This window comes from Nothobranchius furzeri, chromosome 18 (genome assembly GCF_043380555.1).
Source record: "Nothobranchius furzeri strain GRZ-AD chromosome 18, NfurGRZ-RIMD1, whole genome shotgun sequence".
Classification (NCBI taxonomy): Eukaryota; Metazoa; Chordata; class Actinopteri; order Cyprinodontiformes; family Nothobranchiidae; genus Nothobranchius; species Nothobranchius furzeri.
In genome coordinates, this window is record NC_091758.1 from 29,002,606 (window position 1) to 29,025,060 (window position 22,455).

Sequence of the window (22,455 nt, forward strand, 5' to 3'; positions counted from 1 at the left end):
TTTAACATTATGATTGAAAACACCAGATTGCATCATTAAACTCCTCAAAATAGCTGGACCATATTGATTTTTCTTTTCTGGGCACGCTAGTCCTAAATCTTTCTCAGCAGGGGTGAAGAACCAATGAGAACATTTCATCCAACAATATTTTAATGAGTGAGTTAGCTCTGGAAACAGACCACGTGGACTAATCTGACAGTTGTGGGCGTCCTCTCTGAACGCTCGTCGTTTCTAATTTTTGACAAGACGGAGTGAATATGTCACGTCTCCCCCCTCCTTCCAGCCCTCTCCTCCCTTAAATCCACTTGAGGAGGCAGTTTGGCAGAGAGAGGCGCGCGGCGTGCTTTTGGAGACGTCTTTGGATGGTTTACGCATGACGCAACAAGAAAGCTGAAAACCTCCATTCACGCACACGGGACAGCTGGGATGCTGTTAATTCTTCTTTAATCGAATTCCACCTTTTTCCAGACGCTAGAAAATATTTAATTATTTATTTATTCATTTTTCTTTTTTGTGGTTGTTCTTTGCTGTCGGATTCTGTCTGGCGCAGGTGACTCCTCTTATCCCGGGTTACTGTGACTGAGGAGTGGAAACGTTGCTTTGACAGGAAACAAACTCAGCTGTGCGGGTGTGTGTGTGTGTGTGTGTGTGTGCGTTTTTTTTTAAAGAGATCACAGAAAGAGGGGATGATCCCGCCAGCTAACGCAGTTCAGGACGAGAGTCAGGACAAAGAGGACGAACGGGACCAGGATGAGACTCCCAAATCCCCGACGACGAGCGCGAGCCGGCAGGAAACCAAGGTCTGCCCTAGCATTATTATCATTATCATTAATATTTCTCATTCACCTGTCAGGTTTACTTTAGCATGGAACTCTCAGAAACTGGGAAAAACGTCAACCTCAAATTATAATCCCTTCTCTGGAGTTTAGAAATAGTATCAACAGCTTGAGGCTGATTAAATGTCATTACCAGACCAAAACAACACTTGTACTTAAAACAAGTCCAGCTTTAAATATAATATTAATCACTTCACCACTGCACACTTAATAAAGCTTTTGAACATAAATAAACTAACTTTTCATCGTGTAACATATCATAAAGCTGCTTTTCTTCTATTTGGATCAACAAGAATTTAACAAACTCTCTAACATAATTAAACACAAAATTTCTATTCCAATAAATACCTTTTGTGTACTTGTGGCTGGTGCATGTTGTAGAGACTTGTCTGAGGCATTATGTGGGTCACATGTTGGCCAGGGTCCTACAATTAGCAGGACATTATTGGAATGTGATCATCAGTGTATTCACTTTTCTTCTCCCCATCCATCCCTGTTAGTCAATTTGTTTTTTTTTTCTACAAAAATTAATTAGATTCATTTTAAGGCTCAGGTAAAAAAAAACACACACACACACATTGATTTTAAATGTTCCACCTGTGTGTGTGTGTGTGTGTATATATATATATATATATATATATATATATATATATATATATATATATATATATAGATGTATATATATAGATGTATATATATAGATATATATCTATATCTATATATATATATATATATATATATATATATAGATATAGATATATAGATATATATTTTTTCAACAGGGTAGAATACGTTCCTTGGTGGTGGTAGTTCTAGAACCAACAAGTAAAGCTGTGTTTTTGTTTTTATTCCTCCTTTAAGAATACTGTGAGACCTGAGCATCACAAGCGCAAGGTGAGCTTCCACTTTCATGTAAACTGTAGCTACTGATTTAAGCCCATTGCCTGCATGTACACTAATGCACATTAACAACTTTCACTGCTTTTAAGGAAAGTTCACTTTAAGACTCCATCATCATCCACCTTTTAGAGAGCTCCTTTCGCTCAATCTGCAGTTATTTGTTCAAACGATTTAATTTGACGTTTGTGCAAAAATTAGTTGCAGGAGTTTCTTCAGCAGTGCTGGCATTGATTAACCGTCCTTGCTTTATGACAGGTCTCATGAAAACATATGGGGTGCAATTTGTAAAGTCAAAAATTCACAATTTAAAAGCAATATTTTGTATTATTTAACCAGTGATAGGAGAATAAAATGGTAAATGGCTTGTGTTTGTATAGTACCTTCTAGTGATCTACAACACCCAAAGTGTTTCACAACACATCAAGTCATTCACCCATTCACACACTGGTGGTGATGGGCTACTACAAAGCAGCAGCTGCCCTGGATGCTGTGACAGCTGTCTCCGATCACCAGCAGGCAACATGGGTTCTTGCTCAAGGACACATCAACTGCGACAGCCTGATTGAGATTCTATCACACAGCCATATTTCTTAGCAAGCTAAATATTAATTTTGGAACTAAATATTTATTTTCCAAACTAAGTATTTATTTTGCAAACTAAATATTTAGTTCCAAGATAAATATTTAGCTGGGACTTGAATGTGAATTTTTAAAATAAAATTTCTAATTTGAAGCTAAATATATTGTTTGTAAACAAGATATGGATATATGTAGATCCAAACTAAACATTTAGTTAGTAGTTTGAATAATTAGTTTGAAAACAGATATTTAGGTTGGACATAAATATATAATTTCCAACCAAAATATTTAGCTCCAAAATAAATTTTTAGCTAAAACTTGAATATTTATTTTGAAAAGTAAATCTCTAATTTGAAGCTAAGCATATTGTTTGTAAACTAAATATTATCTCCAAAATTAATATTTAGATCCAAGCAAAAATATTTAGTTAGTAGTTTAATAATTTGTTTGAAAACAGATATTTAGGTTGGACATACATATTTAGTTTGGAACTTTAACATTTATAAACAACATGGTGAAAATATGACTTTGAAATCTGAACTCCCATTTTTTTTCTCTTAGAACAGGTTAAAAAAACTAAATATAGCAATAAAAGTCTTACTGACGTTACAAAAGGCACCCCATAGAAATAGGCAGAGCATGAGCTGCACGCACACATTTTCTCACTTTTCTTTATTTACATGACAGAAAGAAATCTTACTCTGTAGACTGTTGAACGTAAAAACGAGAAGTTGAAAAATTTATATCTGCACAGCCCATAAACAGAAAGGTTGGGTGAAATGTGGATATGTAATTAACAGCATGGACGTAATTTTCACTTTAGAAGTGGGGGGGACACGGGGGGGGGGGGGTATCTTTACAGGCTTTACAGGCTTCAACTAGTGTCAATTTAATATAGTGTAATATTGTTTTTGGATGGTAAAAAGTACAGGGGTCAAAACTTGACTTTGGAAAAAGTGGGGGGGTCATGTCCCCCCTATCCCCCCCCCAAAATTACGTCCATGATTAACAGATGGAATTTGTTTGCTTTTATTCAGTTTAATGTTTCAGACTTTAGTTTCTTTAGAAAATGTGTGAGTCTGGTTTGACCAAACTCAAATAAAGTGGACAGAAAGAACAAAAACTTTAGAGAAATGCAGGTTACCTTTGTGTTTTTATTTAAAATATTCCTTTGCAACATAAAAAAAGACATTTAACAAGACAACTCTGCTGGTTAGTCCTCTTCTTAATGAATATGCCATTTGCAAAAGGAGAGATAGGCTGCAGACTGATATGTACATAAATACCCATAATCTCAGGGAACCACATTGTTTAGGTGGCTGAATTAACATTTTCCAGTATAAAACCTCTGCACCAGTAGCCCATCCACTCATTATTCCAATCACCCATGCTTTAACCACTGATGCATCCTTATTTCATCACAGAGGCTGCCTTTTACACCTTTTACTAATAGCAACCTATGGGTTTTCTCACTTTGAAAAGCTGAAAATGAATACAGAACACATCATCTGTCTTTCTGTTAATCAAAAATAATAATTTTGCTTAATAAAGTTGGATTTAGCACAAGTAAATCAGTGTCAGACTATGTTTAGGGTAGTCATGTTGCTAGCTTGAAAGTTTCTCATTAGGGTTCAGTGGTTACACTCAACATGCGTTTTGTGTCCAATCTTGGTCACATCAAGAATGTTTTTGCACTAAATGCTGAAAAAAGTAACTTATTTATACTCTTTGCTTGCAGAAATATGTTTCTTGACCCTCTTGTTAGCAGATGGTCCTTTTTACGCCACATCCTGACATCCTCGCCTTTCACACTCCTGAACAGCACTACTCGTTTATTCTATAAAATCCTTTTGTGCATCAAATTTTAGATTAGTTATTTTCCAAACACTAAATTTACATTAAATGTACTAAAGCACATTTTCTGTTTTTCTTTTTTTTCCTAAAAGCTTTTCTGAAATGAGGTTCATATTTACAATCAAGCTCCTCTTTGTTTCACCACCGTGCACAAAATATGTGCATCAATCAGTAAAGAGGAGGCATTTGTGTTCTTGTTTGCCTGCAAAAGTGTGTGTGCGTGCATCCATGTGTGTGGGTGGTAATGGTGGAGAGAAAGGCTCTAAATTGATTGTTTCCAGAGTGACCTGTAGAATTGATTCACTATGCAACAGCTGCAGTGACTCCAAACAATTTGCTCAGGCATGTTCAGGAAAATGACAAGTGCAAACAGCACATGGACATGGGTTCATCCTCATGTTGCTGCACAGTTTAGCTCTAAGCTCTCGTTATCAGTTTGTGTCTTCTGACAAACACAAAAGCAGAGAAAAATGATGTTTCTGTGGGCTGTTTACGTTTGGGTGAATTTGTGATGAGGTCTAATGGATAATAAAGCATTTTTTTGCTGCTGGTCAAATAGAAACTACATTTTCAGTCAGTTGCTAACCATAAATCCAGATTTTGGTGGATCACGCTGGAACAAATGTCCGTGCTGAGAGATGAAAGGAGACGACTGTACACTATGTGATTTATGCTGGCTACAATCATAAAAGAAAGAACCTATTTTCTATGTAATGCACTGGCCCAAACTGGAAATTATATTACTTTCTCTGTAAGAAATGTTAAATGAGAGGTAATCAGTTGGCCCCAGTAGACTGCTCATTGGACTCTGAGACGCTGAAAGCCAGGGATACCCAATCCTGGTCCTGGAGGACAAGTACCCAGCATGTTTTAGTTGTTTTTCTGCTTCAACACACCTGACTTCAATCAGCATGTGATTGACAGGCTGCTGCAGAGGCTGATGAGTTGTTGAACAGGTGATTCAACCAATGAATCAAGAGTGCTGGAGCAGAGAAACAACTAAAACATGCTGGATGCTAGCCCTCTGGGACCAGGATTGGGAACCTCTGCCTTAGACCAGGGTTTCCCAACCGTGGTCCTCATGGCACACTGACCTGCATGTTTTCCACGTCTCTGCTTCACCACACCTGATTTACATTGCCTCCTCAGGAGGACATCAAGTGCTGCAGATACCTGTTAATCACTCATTCATTTAGGCCAGGTGGTGGCAGCAGGGAAACACAACAGGGTTGTTTAAAAGGGCAACATGGAAGACATGCAGGACAGTGTGCCTTGAGGGCCAGGGTTGGGAAACACTGCCTTGGACTATATTTGTCGTTTGAAATCGGACTCTAAACAGGCTTTTGCACAGCTTGACATTCCAGCTGAGCAGGTTTAAATCAGGTGTGTTGGAGCAGGGAAACAACTAAAATCGAGCTTGACAGGTGCCCCCGAGGAACAAGGTTGGATGCCACTGCTCTATATCGTCCTCTCATAATTTCTTTTACTCTTCTCTGTTTTCAGCTGCAGAGACTCAAGCGCTCCTTGTCCTTCAAGACCAAGAGCATCCGCAGCAAGAGCGCTGACAACTTCTTCCGAAACAGCAGCGAGAACAAGACGGGGCTCCTCTCTGATGTGAGCAGCAGTACGGGCCATCTCTGCAACATCGGGATGGCCCCGCCACACACCACCCACCTCCCCATCCCTCCGGTGCCCCCGGCCATTCCCTGCGCTCCCCCTCCCACGTCGCGCTCCCAGGCTCGCAACCCGCTGCAGGTAGACTCGGCCGGACACTGCTTTATGGAGCACATCTTCAAGAAGCCCACCTTCTGCGACGTCTGCAACCACATGATTGTAGGTAGGGTTTGAACACCAAACATCATGCAGCGACCTCCACCCTGTTCCTGCTACTAGAGCTTAACAGTGGGGCTGATAAGCATGGATCTGTTCACATATAGAGAGAACCTGACCGCTTCATGTCTTTAATATGGTATGTTGTCAAAACAGGATACTGAGTACAAGTGTGATTAAAGTATCTCTGCCCTAATCTGAGCCCAGTTTCTACATATCAGATATCCTGAAGCTCTGTTTTCTGCTGCCTGATGCTCCTGTTTTCCATCTGCAGATCTTTTTACTACGAGAGTCGATAGAAGGCGAAGCATTTGTCTGAAGAGCTCATAATAATGTGTTACAAATGGACTTCATAGAAAATGGCCAAAAAGTCAGAGACATGCACTGCTAAACATTTGTTGAAAGCCTTCTCAGGAGAATTAAAGCTGTTGTAGCTGCAGAGTTTCCCCAACGCTATTTTAAACCCTACATTTTATGGAGTTCTCATTAAAGTTCATGCACAACTAAAGATGCGTCCTGACACTTATGACGATGTAGTGTAGTTTCCTCCCAAGATAATAAAACACAACTAACATTCCCAAGTGAAATTAAGTAAACAAAAGTTACCAGTTTGCAGATCTGAGTGCACCTAACTGTTATTATTGAAGACGTCTCAGGTGACAGCGTGGTGTCAGCTGGGCCTGTGATTGGCTCTGCGCCCTCGTAACCACTCAGGATAAAATATGCTGTCCTGTTCTTCATTTGTCCTGCTTTAATGAGATCACGCTGGGCTTGATGAGATGCACTGGCTCTGTCTAAATCAGACTCAGTGCTCCGGCCATAAAAAGCACAGAAGAAGAAGGTTATAGATGTAGGTTTATGAAAAAGAAATACGGTAATCTCTTCTCTGGTTGAATAAACCTTATTTAAATGGTTTGACTGCATTATGATTTAATAACTTACCAGATTTTACTCTGCAGTTTTGAAGACATTTCTTTGAATAAAGCAACTTTTATTATTAGGTAACTTTTGTAAATCAGTTTTATTTTTATGTGTATGTTCTTACGAATCCAATAATAAGTTTCACCTCTATTCTGTAGCATCTGTTTTAGTCTGAGAAGTATTACTCTGATATAAAAGTCACTGCCTGGTGATAAAGTGGTTATTGGAGGACAAAACATCACAAAAGAATGATAATTTAGATGTGATTTTGTTGTTTTTCCTCGTGGGTCAGCATTAGGGTGTCTCATCACCTCTCTTAATTTATTAAAGAAGGCAGTTTGACAAGAAGATATTTGACTTTCTGTCCTCAAGTCTCATTAGAAACAGATAAAAAGTTTAATCACTGTTAAAGGTTTGAACCCGATCCCTCCGTCTCAATTAGAGTGACCTGAAAGTTGTTGAAGGATCAATGCGTCGCCTCAGCTACTTCCATTGTTGTTGTGGTGATCTGTAACCAATCAGAGAGGCTTTGGCTTCCTCCCAGCTTCTATCTCAGTAAATCGAACTCCATCAGTCCTGCGTCATGCAAGTTTAAACGAGGATCTAGTTTCGAGCTGCACTCACTGCTGCAAAAGAAGTTGAGATTTATTTATCCCTATTTTTGGAAACATAAACTACATATTATCTCAGATCACTGACCCCTTTTTCACCCTGCATGTTTTTGAGGAAGATCTGAACTGAAACCCTGCTTCTCACACTAATTCTCCACATGGAGCAGTCCTACCACTGCCACCGTTACACCGCTGTGGCTTCTTTCCTCGCTGCTCTTTCAATTCCCAGAAAACTAGATCGATTTTCCCTTTGCATATCTGCATTTCCACTCATGCACAGAGAGGGAGCGTGCTTGAACTGAGCTTATAGATAACCCAGTAAAGAGCCAGAATAATAGGGATGCTGGGAATGCTGTAAACTTTAAATAAAATTACAGCCTAAGACTTGATTTCAAAACTGAACATTGAATATTTTCAAACGGACTTTTTTCAGGACCTATTTCCTCCCTGACCAAGCTCTTGAGGCCTAGCAAGTTGCTTTTAGGTTTGTTAAATTAAACAGAATATGTGAACACTTTTTTAAAATTAAATGGAACAAACATATTTGGTGCAGTTAAGAACAAAACATTCAATGTGACACATTTGAATTAGCGTCTTGTGAACTTTTGATTATAGTTTTTCCTTTTAATCAAATACAAATCAGAGGTTCACACATCTATCATTTAGAAAAGGCCAAAAATAATAAAAGTGTTGAATTTGGTCCCTTTAAATTTATTTTAGCATCCTATGATCATCCAGAACAAATTCATTTACGACATGCAAGATTTACTTTGAAATATTTCTTTTTCAGGTTGCGCTCCAGAACTACCCTGTAAAAACACACCGACCTGCCTGCTGTTATCTTCACTCGTTATTAAAGAATGAGGTCTAGAAATGCAGGACAAGGCTCATTCTTCTTTTTAGTTCCTCATCTTTCTATTTTCCTCTTTGTCTCTGGTTTTATTCTTTCACAAACCTTCATTCGCATATGTACACACACTGAAAAGGGTCGGCACAGGATTAAGTACAATTCTTGAATCGTACTGAATTTATTTCTGCTGATGTGAGTGGTTTATCAAAGCTGCAATTGCAAATTTGGAAAACAAATTAGCTTAAAACATTTTTTCATGCTTCTTAGCAACCTTCTAACATTGTATAGCTATAAATATATTGTGGAGATGAACAAAAATGTTTAAAAAATTAATAAAAAATTGGCTTTCATGCATTTGTCTCCGCCAATAACACGTTTCAGACGAAAAGCAGCTATTGGACCATCCGGTTGTCGATCTCACCAAACCGCCACACTACCTTGGGTCCTCCACTCATTACGCACTTGCATATTTAGCAGCACCACTGGTGTGAGATGTTTGCTGCTCAATAATATCAGAGAAGGAGAAACTGCCGGCTGCTACCGCTTCAACTTTAGGACAAACAACCAGAGTCCCAAAAAGAAAAACACCATTTAAAGTCACAGACAACAAAAGACATTCTGACCTAGAAAACAACAACTGGTGTTTAGTGCTATCTCGTTTCCCTGGCATTGTGAGTTTAAAATTCTGGCAGAAGTGTTTGTGATCAAACATCTAGCTTGTTCTGAAGGCTCGCTATAACAACTTGAATGAGGAAGAATGAAATTCACTCTAGTAGCTAACAGTGATAGCCTTCAGCTGTTCAGTTAAAGTACAGTAGATTATAGTCGGTGTTTGTATCTCTCAAATTTTTTCTTTTTTGTAAGTGTACCATACAACCTGTCTCACAACTGCTTGTGAGAAGTAAATGAATGATTTAATGAATGCACAGATGACTTTGCACATACATTTTTTTTTTGCAGTTTGCTGAGATCCCTTAAAGGAAAAATCTGAACCTGTTATCCCATTTTATCTTCTTCTTTGTGTTTCAGGCACAACAGCCAAGCACGTGGTGTTTCTGGCGGGAAACACGGCGAAGCACGGCCTTCGCTGCAAAGCTTGCAAGATGAGCCTGCATCACAAATGCGAGAATGGAGTCGGGCAGCAGCGCTGCATGGGGAAACTGGTGAGACATGTGACACACAGGGCACGAAACAAACAGCAGACTGTGCGCTTTCGGCAGTTTGGGAGACTCCGAGCTGCATCAGTGTTGCCATGACAACGAACCAAACTGTCAGGATTGTCTGTCAATCTGACCGTTCCCCAACAGAATGTGCTTATTCAGAAATCACACTTTCTGAAGTGTCAGCGTTCCAGCTCATCTGTGGCCACCATGCTTCCTCTTCATCCTCCTCATCATCGTTATATCATCAGCACTTCTCCCGTTAGATAATTCAGCTCTCCGCTTAAAAAACACTGATCTCGTCTTTTATCTAATCAAGTTCTGGTGGTGCGTTGCAAATGCCTCCAAACAAGGTTTAAAGGTGTGGTTTACTTGTTTACTCAATACGTTTGCAGTATTTTCTATTGTAAATCAATGCCTTATGAGTCATAAAAAAACTATGATGGTCTTTTTCTGAGATGCAGAAGTTTGCTGTAGAGGAAGTCTGAAAGCAGCAGGATTACTCTTTTTAAAGCCTTCCCTTGGGCGAGAGCCAAGATGGGCGAGGCCATGAATGCAAATTTACAGTGTGACATCACAACGTGAGGATGTTCAAATCCTAGCATTTCACCATCCATCTTCTATCAGAAGCTAACCTAAAGACAGGTGTAGGAGACTATTTTTCATGTTCAGCCTGTATGAAAAACACAGATTGACTGATTATAATCAGAAATAATCATTAAAATGTTTTTTTCAGTCAACCACACCTTTAAAGAATAGTCTTTTATCGAATAATAAATACTTTTTTTTTCATCGTGAAAAAATGTAAATTTGAGATAACGAGTCCCAAGTTTTATCAGTTGTTGACTGTATTAAAAGCCTTGCTGGAGTGAGTTTGTCAGGGTGGTCCGAGTGTTTTTACTGAGCAGGATTTTGCCCCACTCCTAGAAGCCAATAAAGCATTCCTCGCTGTCATCGCGGTCCAACTAAACCCGCAGACAAAACTCAACTGGGAGGCTGCAGCTCAGACACACAAAACAGACCGAATGCAAAGCTCCACGTTCTGATTTATCATTATTTCCTCCTGGTGTTTTCTTTCGTTTGAAGGAAATTTACTTGGAATTAGGAAAATAACTGATTTAGATTAAGAAAACAGAGAGGAAATGTTGTATGGGATGAGTAACGTCAAACAGTCATGAGTTATTTTATGTTTTTTGTTCCACTGTGTTGCATCTTTCCACAAGACGTCTGTGGGATGAGGCTTGACGACGTGACTGGCTCTCAGGAGTGGAAAATGAGGTTGAGAGGTCAAACAGAAAAAGGGACGTTTCCCCAGAGGAGTACAGCTCTGAATTCTACTTCTGCTGCCATGCTTGTTTCTCTTGGCTGAAGGAGCCTTCAGTAACCTCATACTCCAAATCTGGGTTCAAGCTGACATATGATTTTTCTAGGAAGCTCTTTAAAGGCTACTTGAGGATATGTTCTGCCCTAGATTATCTCTGCAAATGCTTGTTGAAGGTATAGTTTGTTTTATTTTGTAAGGATGTGTCCCTAACATATTGTTTTAGTTCAATCAAGAAGGACCTTTTAGAAAAAGCAGACCACTCACAAGACGAGTGACGCACACAGTTTTTGTTAGGATTCAGAAAACGGCTACGATGCAGCTGACGTTTCTGGGAGACGCGCCAGCCTGGATCCAACTAATTGTAAGCCAATATGTGAGTTGGTGCTTAAAACTTCGCTCACACCCGGACAACATGTTGCTGGATAATATCTGCTGCTGTGACACCGTGGGGAAAGTTGTGAGACCAGATCAGAGCGAAGCGTTGGTCATAAATGATGAAGCCACAGCTTCACTCCCACCTCTGATGCTTTTGATGCTCCAAGTAACCTGGATATTTGTAGGAAGTTCTCCAATTTTTTGATGGATCTTTGAAATAATCCCATAAAATTCTAACTTAAAGACAAATGATACATTTTTTTTTGAAAAATTTAGAAAAAAATTCTGTTCTACATTATGTTATTTTCCATTTTTCAGAGCAGTTTATATATGATTAAAATATTACCGTTGGCGCCATGGAGACGTCATTTCTTCTGAAATCTAAGTTATTTTCTTGAGAACTCAGAAATAAGATGCTTGGATTCAACAAAACCCCATCTCCACCCGTGTGAATTCCCCCCACTCCATGACGTAACCCTAGACCCCCAGCAAAGCACTGTGGGCCAAACAGACGAAGAAGAAGAAAGCAGCCACTACAACGCGCTGTACACCCATGTGAAAATAAAACACGCACATTTTTTCACCATGTTGTACAAACAGCCTTATTATTCCTAACTCGCCATTGTAACCATTCAGCTAGCGGTTAGCATACTGGCTTTTACTCATCAAGTAAGATTCAAGCATGAAACCCAAAAAGCACTTTGGTGATGTTTGTGTTGACAACGTGGTCAAAATATCAAAGAAGTGGATTTTAACAGACTGATGATGAAGTCAATCCAAACAAGATTCCCGGTAACTTTTCTGTTATTTTTGTCCTTTTATGTTTGTTGTTCAGTTAAGTTTAAATTTAGTCCTCTCAAAGAGTTTAAATCATGTAAGGCTCAAGATCTTTATGAAGATTTCTGACTCGATTCGCCCCTTCCAAAAATCTTAAAGATGCAATCGATTTTCCATCCATCCATTTCCTGAACCTGCTTTGTCCACGCAGGGTCATGGGGGGTGGGGGTGGGGCTGGTGCCTTTCTCCAGCAGTCAGCGGTCAATCAGGTGGGGTACACCCTGGACAGAGAGCCAGTCCATCGCAGGGCAACACAGTCACAAAGGACAGACAATCATGCACACACACACACACATGAGGACAATATAGACAGACCAATCAACCTAACAGTCATGCATTTGGACTGTGGGAGGAAGCCGGAATACCCGGAGAGAACCCACGCATGCACAGGGAGAACATGCAAACTCCATGCAGAAAGATCCCAGGCCGGGAATCGAACCCAGGACCTTCTTGCTGCAAGGCAACAACTCTAACCGCTGCTCCACTGCACAGCCGCACTCGATTTTCATAGCTCTAAACATAATTTTATAAGATGTTCCCACCATGTGTCGTGTATTAAGAGCCCTCTGGCCTAGTTGGAACAATGTTGGGGCTGTTCTGATCTCAAATCAGAGCTAGACGTGGTTGATTGTCTTGATCGGATTTTGGGAACAAAGGAGTCATCTGCATGTTGAATGTGATGTGTCGAGGAGTCACGTTTGACCTTCAGAGGTGCAAGATTTTCTGTCTGACTGTAGTTTTTGCTGTGTGGCCTTACACCACACACAGTAGGATTAAAACTGTTATAAGGGGGCGATGGTAGCCCAGGAGTCAAGAGTTCACCTCTTACTGACGGGTTGCTGGTTTAAATCCAGATGTGTTTTAAGGATCTGTACTTTGCTTTTAGTTTGAGGCCAGAAAAAAAAGATAAAATAACCATTTTGTTTTGCACCCAGGAGATCCATGCATGACCTTATATAAAGCGTCCCCCAAACCAGACCCTGTTTATAACCTTTTTTACTAAATGCGTGAGCTTCAAGTGCTCACTTGGAACATTTTCTTGTCAGTGTGACATGAAACCTGAAGAACTCTATAGAGTTCGTCATTTTAGCAGAAAGTTCTCTAAATACCAAAAACTCCTAAACGTATGTGGCTGATAATGAAAGCCTGAATCAGGAGCAACTAAAAAATGAGTCAGATAATCATTATCTAGTGTGCTGCAGACTCCATGATGTGAATACTGATCAAATAAGATAAGCAGAGATGTTAAATGTGTTACAGTTGCAGTAGATCATGGAAAGTTATGATTGCATGAAGGAATTCAGCTCAGGGTACGTGACGGATTGTCGTTTTGATTTTTGATGCTCATGCACACAATGAAACTGCTGTGTTATTAAAGTCTGAGGCACATTCTGCTGAAAGTTGAGGAAATGGTTGTGTGTTTTATCCTCGGGGGCAGTTCTGTATTGAGTGTGACGTCTGAGTCTGACATCATTTTGCGAACTCAGTCAGCCCCTCTGGCATCGTTTGAACGATTTGCCCTTGAACTAAATTTTATGCAGGGTGGTTTTTGTGTTTATTTTTCTTCTCACAGCTGGCATAAACACCTGATTTGTAGATTTTGGATTTGGTCTGCAGTCTTCTAGGAAATTTTCATTTATATCACTTTTGCTGCAAAAACTAAGTGAAATAATATTTTATTTTTCATTGATTCATGAGAAATTATTCATGAAAATTCATGTTTTGTGTTGGATTTTCCTCTTTTGAAGTCGGCTGCATTCAGAAAATTGCAACAGAGAGGTGTGGTGTGGGGTTTTTTCAGCATCAGGGTGCTTTGCTGCCTGCAGCGTGAAGGATCGATTTGTTCCTAGTGTTTGTCACCTCACTCTTTCTGCCCTCTTGTTTCCTCCCCACCATCAGCCTAAAGGTTTTCGGCGGTACTACAGCTCTCCGCTACTGAACCAGGAGCAGTATGGCTGCATCAAAGAAGTCATGCCCATCGGTAAGCAGCAGGCACACACAACCCCAGACTAATTTCAGAACAGATTTTCTTCAGTTGATACAATATTTTTTTCTGCCCCAAAGCTTGTGGGAATAAGGTGGATCCAGTTTATGAAGCCCTGAGGTTCGGGACATCGCTGGCACAAAAGGCCAAGAGGGCCAGCGGCTCCGAGTCGCCACACAGAAACTCAGTAAGAACATAATACTTGTTGGGTTTTTCAGGCTTATTTCAAATCCCTGCTTTATTTGGCCACATGTATTCTCTGTCCCTCTCTAGCTGATTGTCTAAATAGATACTGCAGCAGCGAGGCAGTCAGCACTACCAATAAAGGCAGTGTGGTCCTGGCAGGGTTGCTGGATAATGTCACTGCAGTCTCATGTAGCAGCTCCCAGGAAGAATCAGAAAGGCTGAACGTGTTTCGACTGCATTTTCTGTTAAATCTAAGGTCAACCGTAGCTGAATGATGTGATTAAAGCTGCTTGGTTTGGACTGCTATCCTGTGCAGCTGTTACAGATGTGTGTGTGTATCAGCTTTAGAGACAACGTGACCCCAACAGGGGCCTGATAATAGCTTCTAAATATAGGCTATGAAACAGAGTGGTTTTTCCAATTAATATTTACATGGAAATGAATGGAGAATTTCAGGGAAGTTTTTTCTTGTGCATGCCTTAAAGTTCGATCAGTTGTGTGTCGTTTTTGCAGACTAGTGACTTGGACAACGTTCCAGAGGAAGTTGTGGCTCACTGCAGTCGGCGGGAGCTGTTGAGAAAACACAGTGACGACGGTGAGTGTGTGTCGTGTTTAAGCAGCAGTGTCACATCCAACACACTCGTATTCCTGTTCCTTCAGCTTTCATCGGAGCTAAACTCACTCTGTTTGCTGTGTTTGCTCACTTTGACAGCTTATGCGGGTGTAGAAAAAAACTTGGCAAACTGTGTTTCCTTTTTCCTTTATGTGCGTGTGTTGCTCCGGAGTGTGTGTTGTAGGAAAACTTTGCAGCCTATGACCTGATTTTTACTGGTGAGCCACCCAATCATTTTTATGAATGTTTCTGTTTGTTTCCTCAGTCTTTGTGGTCATTGAAAATGGAACGGAGCGTTACCACCTGCCAGAGAGGAAAGCTGATGATTTATCGGTGAGAAAACAATCATTCAAACTGTTCTTGTTCCACACAGCTCATGTGCAGTAGCCTACAGTCCCATGCAGACAGAATTCATCATCACCGTGGCAATTTTCTGCAATAAGAACATGAAAAAAGCTCATTTTAGCCACGCAATCATTGGCTATTAACAAAAAACTGTTGCTTTTTGGCAAATACTGCTGATTCTGACCAGAGTTTGAACTCTGCATCCATTAAAGTCAGCTTGATGTACACCAGAAACCCAAAAGCATCTTCTCAGTTCAGATTTCTAACAGAAAATCACTTTATTGACATTTTTGTAGGAGTTAAAGTGTAAAATTGGCAACTGTTGCTCCATGTTTTCACTTGAATCTACACAAATCACTTCACTTTATTTATAAAGCACCTTCTACAACCTCATCGGATATCCACGGTGCCGTAAACTACAAAACAATAAAGCAGAACATGCAAATAAGTAATAGAAAACACTAAAATCAGGATCATATTAAAAACCCTCACCTTGATGGAGCAACAAACATCAGGACAATGGTGCCAGACATGGTAAGGGAGCAGTATTTTGAACTTGACCCTGTACTTCCTCGGGAGCCAGTGCAGGGATGCGAGCACCGGAGTAATGTGCTGTCTATGTCCAATGCCCATCAAAAACCTGGTTGTGGAGTTTTGAACCAACTGCAATCGTGCAACCGCTCAGGCCGGCCAATGCATTGCAGAAGTCCAGCCTTGAAAGGATAAAGACATGAATGACGGACTATAAATTTGCTATGGACAACATTAACATTTTATTTAAGTTCTCTAAATGTTGCTTGAAAGGAAACACCACATTGCCCCTTGCGTCCAATCCAACAAAAGAGGAGGTTATTATCCTGGCTGCCCGCTGCTCCAGCAGCAGCATTAAAAGCCCCTTTAAGGTCGACCTGCAGCTCTTATTTAGCTCTGACGGATGGTGACTGTTTGATGTTGTTGTGTTGCACCCTGAAGCCTTGTGGCCTCGGTTAACTCGCCTCATCCATCAGCTGCATTTTCGGTGCTCATCTGCGACACTCAGGGAGCCATTTCACTTCATTAAAGCAGCACAAAGAGGAAGAAGTTTCTCGCCGTCCAACAACGACAGGCATTAAAAGTCCTGAGAAGTTTAAGAAATTCCCTCCTGAGGAGCTTCTGTCTGATGGGTTTCTGGAATGCAGCAGGTGAGATTTAGACTCGAGGTGATGGAACAGGAAGGAGCCCCTACTGCAGAGCGACACCAACACTTCTCAGAGAACTTCCTTCCCACCTACACAGCCCCGTCCTGTTTTTATGAAAACCCGGTCTTGTCTCTCCCACTCACGCTGACTGGAGACTTCAATGAACAGATTGCAACTTAAACCACACCTCGGTCCGCCTGCGTGCTGTAAACGTGGGCTCCTACTGCTAACGTGAACGCTGTCGGACTATTTTAATACACAAATCAAATCAAATCACATGTATGACTCTCTGAATGTGTCTGGTTTGTTGTCTAGATGGAGCAGGTTCAGAGAGACGAGCTGAAGCTCTACGTGGCCTTGTTCAGCTTCAGTGCTCAGGAGAGTCATGACCTGGAGATGAGGTTTGCGTCAACACACACACACACGTGCACACACACACACACGTGCACACACACACACACACACACACACGCACGCACGCACGCACACACACACACACACACACACACACGCACGCACGCACGCACGCACGCACGCACGCACACACACACACACACACACACACACACACACACACACACACACACACACACACACACACACACACACACACACACACCACTCTAATCAAAGAATGCCACAAGCCCATCCAGCTTTACTCGGTCCAGCACCTTCCCACGCCCTGCAGATGAAATATTGCAGACTGATTGACTCAAACATGCTTATGAACATTTCATTTTCTTTTGCTGTTCAGAGAAACATCAGAAGCTGTAAGCCACCTTCACTCTGATTCTGAAATTAGATTCAAACCTCCTTTAGACACTTTTTTCATGTCTAACACTAAATTCTTGGTGCTTATTAGTTTATCAGTCGTTTAATTGCTGAAGTAAGAACACCAGAAGTTTCTTTTCTTTTAAGCAACCTCCTAAGTTCTACTTATGTTTGGGAGCGAGATTGGACTTTCTATTAATATCTTGTCAAATTTATAAAAAAATATATATATATTCATTTTCAGGGAGATTGATGATATTAGGAGAATTCCATTTCCATCTCCCATTAAGGTATAAAGATGTGCCTAGTTGAGTAGCCCCTTTTTTTCTTGACGGCTAATACTAATTTGATTTATAGCCATTAAAATGGAGAGATACTCACATTTTTCTGCCCGGCACTGAAGTGGATGCCAATGTAATTAAGAATATTGACAGAAAACAAATGGGGTCTGAAGCACATTAGACAAAAAACACTATTATGGTTTTCATAGCTGCTCCAAATGATGGTTTTCCCCTTTTTAATCTGCAGAATGGACTCAAAGCTTAAGATTATTACATTTGCATTATCAAGGGCACGTGTTGTTTCTTGAGATAATACCTCAACATTGAAGAGCAAATGGAGACAGCAGAAGAGTCATGTTGCTGTTAGCCAATCAGAGGAGAGAAGTTTGAATAAATTACCAGCTCAGTGGTCAAGTGGCATTAGTATCCACCCTGAGACTGGGAGATGGGTTCAAATAAAATAGAACAGACTTTAATAATCCCACAGTGGGGAAATTCACTTGCTACAGCAGCACACACACTTGCAGGAATGGAAGAAGAAAAATATTAACAAGATTATAGGTAAACACTCAAAGACAATAATCTATTATTGTAACCATCAACCACTAACAACAACAAAGAAACAGGAAACTTGTGTTTCCAGAACTATGCAGCATACTGTAAGGGACACAGACACACTATGTAAATCCAATATTACACAAGTAATAACCCTGGGTATGTATTCGGGAATCAGATGAATGAGATTGTGATCAGAGTGGCCAAACGACGAGAGGGGATGGAGGGAGGGTCATACCAAACACTTTAAAAATGGGGCTCAATGCCTCCCTGCTTGACACTCAGCTTTAAGGTGTTTGATGTGGGGGTTAAACCACCAAATAGTTCCAGAGCGCAGCCATGTCTGCAGCTCACCGCTCCCCCAGAGGATGGGTTAAACGTGGGGAAATTCTTTCACCAGTGTTTAACGACTAATGGGACTCGAAATCCTGCCATATTCTGCTCCCCACACCTCTGGTTAATGTCTACCTCCTGAAGCAGGAGCGCCAGAGCTTTTTTTTTTGACAAAGGTCGACTCACAGGGCATTCATTAATACTAGAGACCACTGCAAACATGTTGAAGAAGTGTAGGCCCATTTTAAATTAATATATATTCAGCAACAATATGAAATCAAAGTGGAGAAAATTAGAGAAGATCATTTAATTTTTTCTATTGTATTTAGACCTATCCTTTAGAATAAGGATTGGAGATCATTCCATGTTTGCTGAGTCAGCTTTTTTTGGTTCTATGCCCTCGGGTATAAAACAATCCTTCAGCTTTAGCACTGATTTGTTCTTGAGTCTCCTGGAGATTTCAGGATGAGATGTATTGTTCTCTATTTGCCTTACACACACACATTCGCACACGCATGCACACACACACTTCTTTCTGTCAGGTCCTGGAAACCTTTTCATCTAAAATTCATGGGCTTCTTCTCAATGCCGCTAATGCATTTCATTCAGATGCTCTCCTTTAATGAGACAACAAGCCCTTTCTCTCTTCTGGGACTCGTTACACACAGAAACCAACACAAAAAATGAAAGCACAATCTTTAATCTAGAAGCATCTTATTTTATTTAAAATAGAAAAAACGTTTTCATTCATTTCCGCCGCTGGAGATTTTAATTTTGCTATGATCTTTGATCAGAGCTTGCAGTGATTGATGATGGTACTTTTTTGATCGTGGATCTGATTTAAATGCAACATTTAAATTAAAAGCTCGCTCAATAAATTTACAGCTCCTCTAATTAGCACTTATTCACACTTCTTAGACTGTAAAACAGCAGCAGGTGCTTCGCTTTACTAAATGATGATAAAAAGTGCTTTTTTTCTGAGTCACTGTGATGATTACCAAACTAATTTCAGCAATTCTCTGAATCACAAGAAGGAAAGAAAAAAATACACTGATTAACATTTGGGACAACTTTGTTGTGTTATTTTTACTGGTTGAATAAAGTTTTAAACAGATGTTTGTAATTATGGCACAAAAGATAAAAAGATGCTACAAGATCCTGGATGAAGATAGATTATAGGGAGTTGGATTAAGGTGATAAAAATGAACATATAGGATATTCTTAAAGAGACCCTTCAGAACTCCCTGCAGTCTTTTTACAATGCACAGGAATATTTCTCCTAAATCTAAAATGGGATTATTGTTGCAACAGCACCCCCCCCCCCACCCCCCCGGTTTCATGTTGTCATATTCTAAGTAGGATTTCTTACAGTATTAATACATGTTATGCCTTTCTCTTTACTTATAGAGCAGGAGACAGAATCTTACTGATGGATGATTCCAACGATGACTGGTGGAAGGTGGGTGGTAAACAAGTACCTGCACCAATTAAATAAAGGAACTAATGTGCTGATGTGAGCTTAAAAAAGTCTGAAATTGATTAATAAACTGCAGGAAATGAGGCTTAAAATTATTGGAGGAAGATGCCGCCTCAGGATGTGATGCATTTCAGATAGATTAGGGAGACAAAGGAGCCGCGACTTGACTTTGCAAAGGTGGTTTGTTGTTATTAGAGCATGAAGGAACTCATTAGACTTTTAACTTCTGCTCAGCTGCACTAACGGCTTGGGGAGGTTCAAACTTTAAAACCCAACAACTTAAGCAACCTATTACATTTGCATGAATGTAAATATGCTCTGAGCAAACATATAGTAATTAGAATATGTAATTTTAATGTGTTCTGCATGGATTTGTATGACTAAGCACTTTTTCCTGCCCATCACACGAGTTTTATTTCATTTTTAAGGGAATAATTGAGGACAGGATTGGTTACTTCCCAGCAGCCTTTGCTCAGCAGCTGGAGGACGGAGACCAGGTCTTCAGGTGCAACAGGACGTTCATCGGCTGTAAAGAACAGGGACAGATCACCCTGAAGGAGGGCCAGGTACTCCATTTGATAGCGACTGGATAACATGAATTAAGATGCCATTTTGGGGGTCTGTCACTGGTCTTTTGATTTTTTTTTTGAGAAACTTGACGAACCAAACGGACTCATAAATATCGGAGGTGATGTTTGTTTGTCTGTGTGTGAAACCTCAGATTGGATTCAAGCGGAATCAGGAATAAAGGGAGGCTCTTTTGAGCGCAGCTGCTTGATAATTACTGGAGCTGCTGCAGGTTGTCGGCACTCACCCTCCATTAGAGCCAGTTTGGGTCAGAAGCTTTGGGGGTTGAGCGTAATTATATCTGAGTCTTCTTTTGTTCAAAACAATGACTAGATCTTCAGCTGCACTTCTGTTTTTTTGCAGAATTTAATGACTCTTTTAAGCAGCTTTTAATTTAAGTGTTTGCTCAACATTAGTAGAATTGATCCTGAGAGTATGGCTGTGGTTTGGGGAGTTCACAACCCTCAACGTGAAAATGATCACATTACACCCGCGCTTAATTTCTAGTCACGACTCGGTCATTAGATCACATCAGGTTCACATAATTCAACAGCTCTTCAGCATCTGCCAAATCTTGTTAAAAGAGATCCTCTGAAGTTAACAGAATTGAAGTCCCTCTCATGAGTTACTGATAAATAACATTTTGGCACGATCACAGCTCTTTCCCCCTCTTCAGAGGGCATGCATCTAAAGAACGCGAACCCCCAGTGGAGGTGAAACCACCAGATGCAAGATGGATCCGTGACCTGCTGACTTTCTTTTCCATTCTCACTGGGAAGATGAACTGTTCTGACCCATTAAAGGGGCCAATAAACAGAACTTCCGTTAAATAAAAGTGCTAAAGGTTACCGGTACTCTATTTAAAGGGAACATATTAAGAACCTTTTTCATAAAATAAAAAAAAACATGTGTATAACATTTTTGCACTCTCACATTAAGCAGTTTCAGCTGTTTTATTCGTGACAGTTTCAGTACCTTCCAGAATTAGACGTTTCAGGGCTCTGACGCTTTTAAAAACCACACCCACCACTCAAGCTGCAATAAGCAAAGAAGCTCAGATACTCAGCAGGGACTCGTAATAGAGCTGCTTTTCCTCCGGCCTGGAGAGGTGGTTCTATATTAACTATTAATCTAATTAACTACTTAAGGTTTAAATTTTGTCTGCAATTGCGCTCCAAAAATATATTTTTGGCAGAAACCGAGCATACAAGTCCACGTTTTGCCATAGTAAAACCAGAATCCATTCATGAAAGTGATATGCCTGCTTTTGTATAGAGAGCAGCATATATGTAACAGTGTGAGCCAAGACCCGTAAAATGTCCCATGTGTTTACATTTAAACCTTTCCTTCATTCTAACAAGACCAAATTAAATGTTTCAGTGTTTGTTTCAGCACAAAGTGGCAACACCGTTGTGCAGCAAAGCACATGAAGTAATTTAATCCAACAGTCACATGAAAAACTGTCCTTCAGTTTTAAAATTCCTTTAGGTTAATGTATAAAGTTATTCCTCTCCTTTCGTAGATCTGTGCGAGCGGCGAAAACGAGCGCGGTGGCTTCATCAGAGTAGCGAGTGGAAAAAAGAGAGGTTTTGTCCCCTGTGATGTCCTGGAGATCATCTGAGACAAAGAACCAGAGAACTGAGGACAAACGGGTAAGAAGAAGGAAGTGGGATCGGCCACTGGGACGCGAGTGGTGGAAGAGCCGACGGCGGGGGGGCGGAGTTCACCTTGTCACAGACTCGTTTAACAGGAGCAGTGATGGTTTGGACACCGATAACTCGTGCAGATCAGAGTCTCGAGACACAAACTGCTTACTGTTTGCACAGCAACAGGTGATCACTGTGTTTGTTATTGTTAATTTATACAGCTTTTCTGGGGTTTTTTTTTGTATAATTTATTTATCTACAAGTCATTTTCTTTATGGAAGGGCTGCTAACTGACTTAAATAAGCTTTAATAACATGAACAACCACTCTCTCAAGTCTTTTAGCTGCTTTTATACTTTTATATGTTCATAAAACTTTGGGTAATGCAAAGAGGAACAGCCAGTGTAGTTTTAATTGGGGAACTTGTCGTCCACGAGGGGTGA

The 22,455-nt window shown here is 40.4% G+C and overlaps 1 protein-coding gene across 2 annotated transcripts; it reads left to right on the forward strand.

Annotated features, from left to right (window-relative positions):
• The first annotated feature begins 410 nt into the window (after window positions 1–410).
• On the forward strand, window positions 411–22,202 carry stac (SH3 and cysteine rich domain). Of its 2 annotated transcripts, XM_070546806.1 has the most exons (13): window positions 411–550; window positions 669–800; window positions 1,698–1,730; window positions 5,673–6,006; window positions 9,411–9,544; window positions 13,977–14,058; window positions 14,142–14,248; window positions 14,761–14,842; window positions 15,126–15,193; window positions 16,699–16,784; window positions 19,731–19,782; window positions 20,229–20,366; window positions 21,890–22,202. In XM_070546806.1, exons 2-13 carry the CDS (start codon window positions 687–689, stop codon window positions 21,986–21,988), a joined length of 1,329 nt encoding a protein of 442 aa, XP_070402907.1. In that variant the 5' UTR covers window positions 411–550; window positions 669–686; the 3' UTR covers window positions 21,989–22,202. The 2 variants fall into 2 exon arrangements, with proteins under 2 accessions (XP_070402907.1, XP_070402908.1); XM_070546807.1 differs by lacking the exon at window positions 1,698–1,730.
• The last annotated feature ends 253 nt before the right edge of the window (window positions 22,203–22,455 follow it).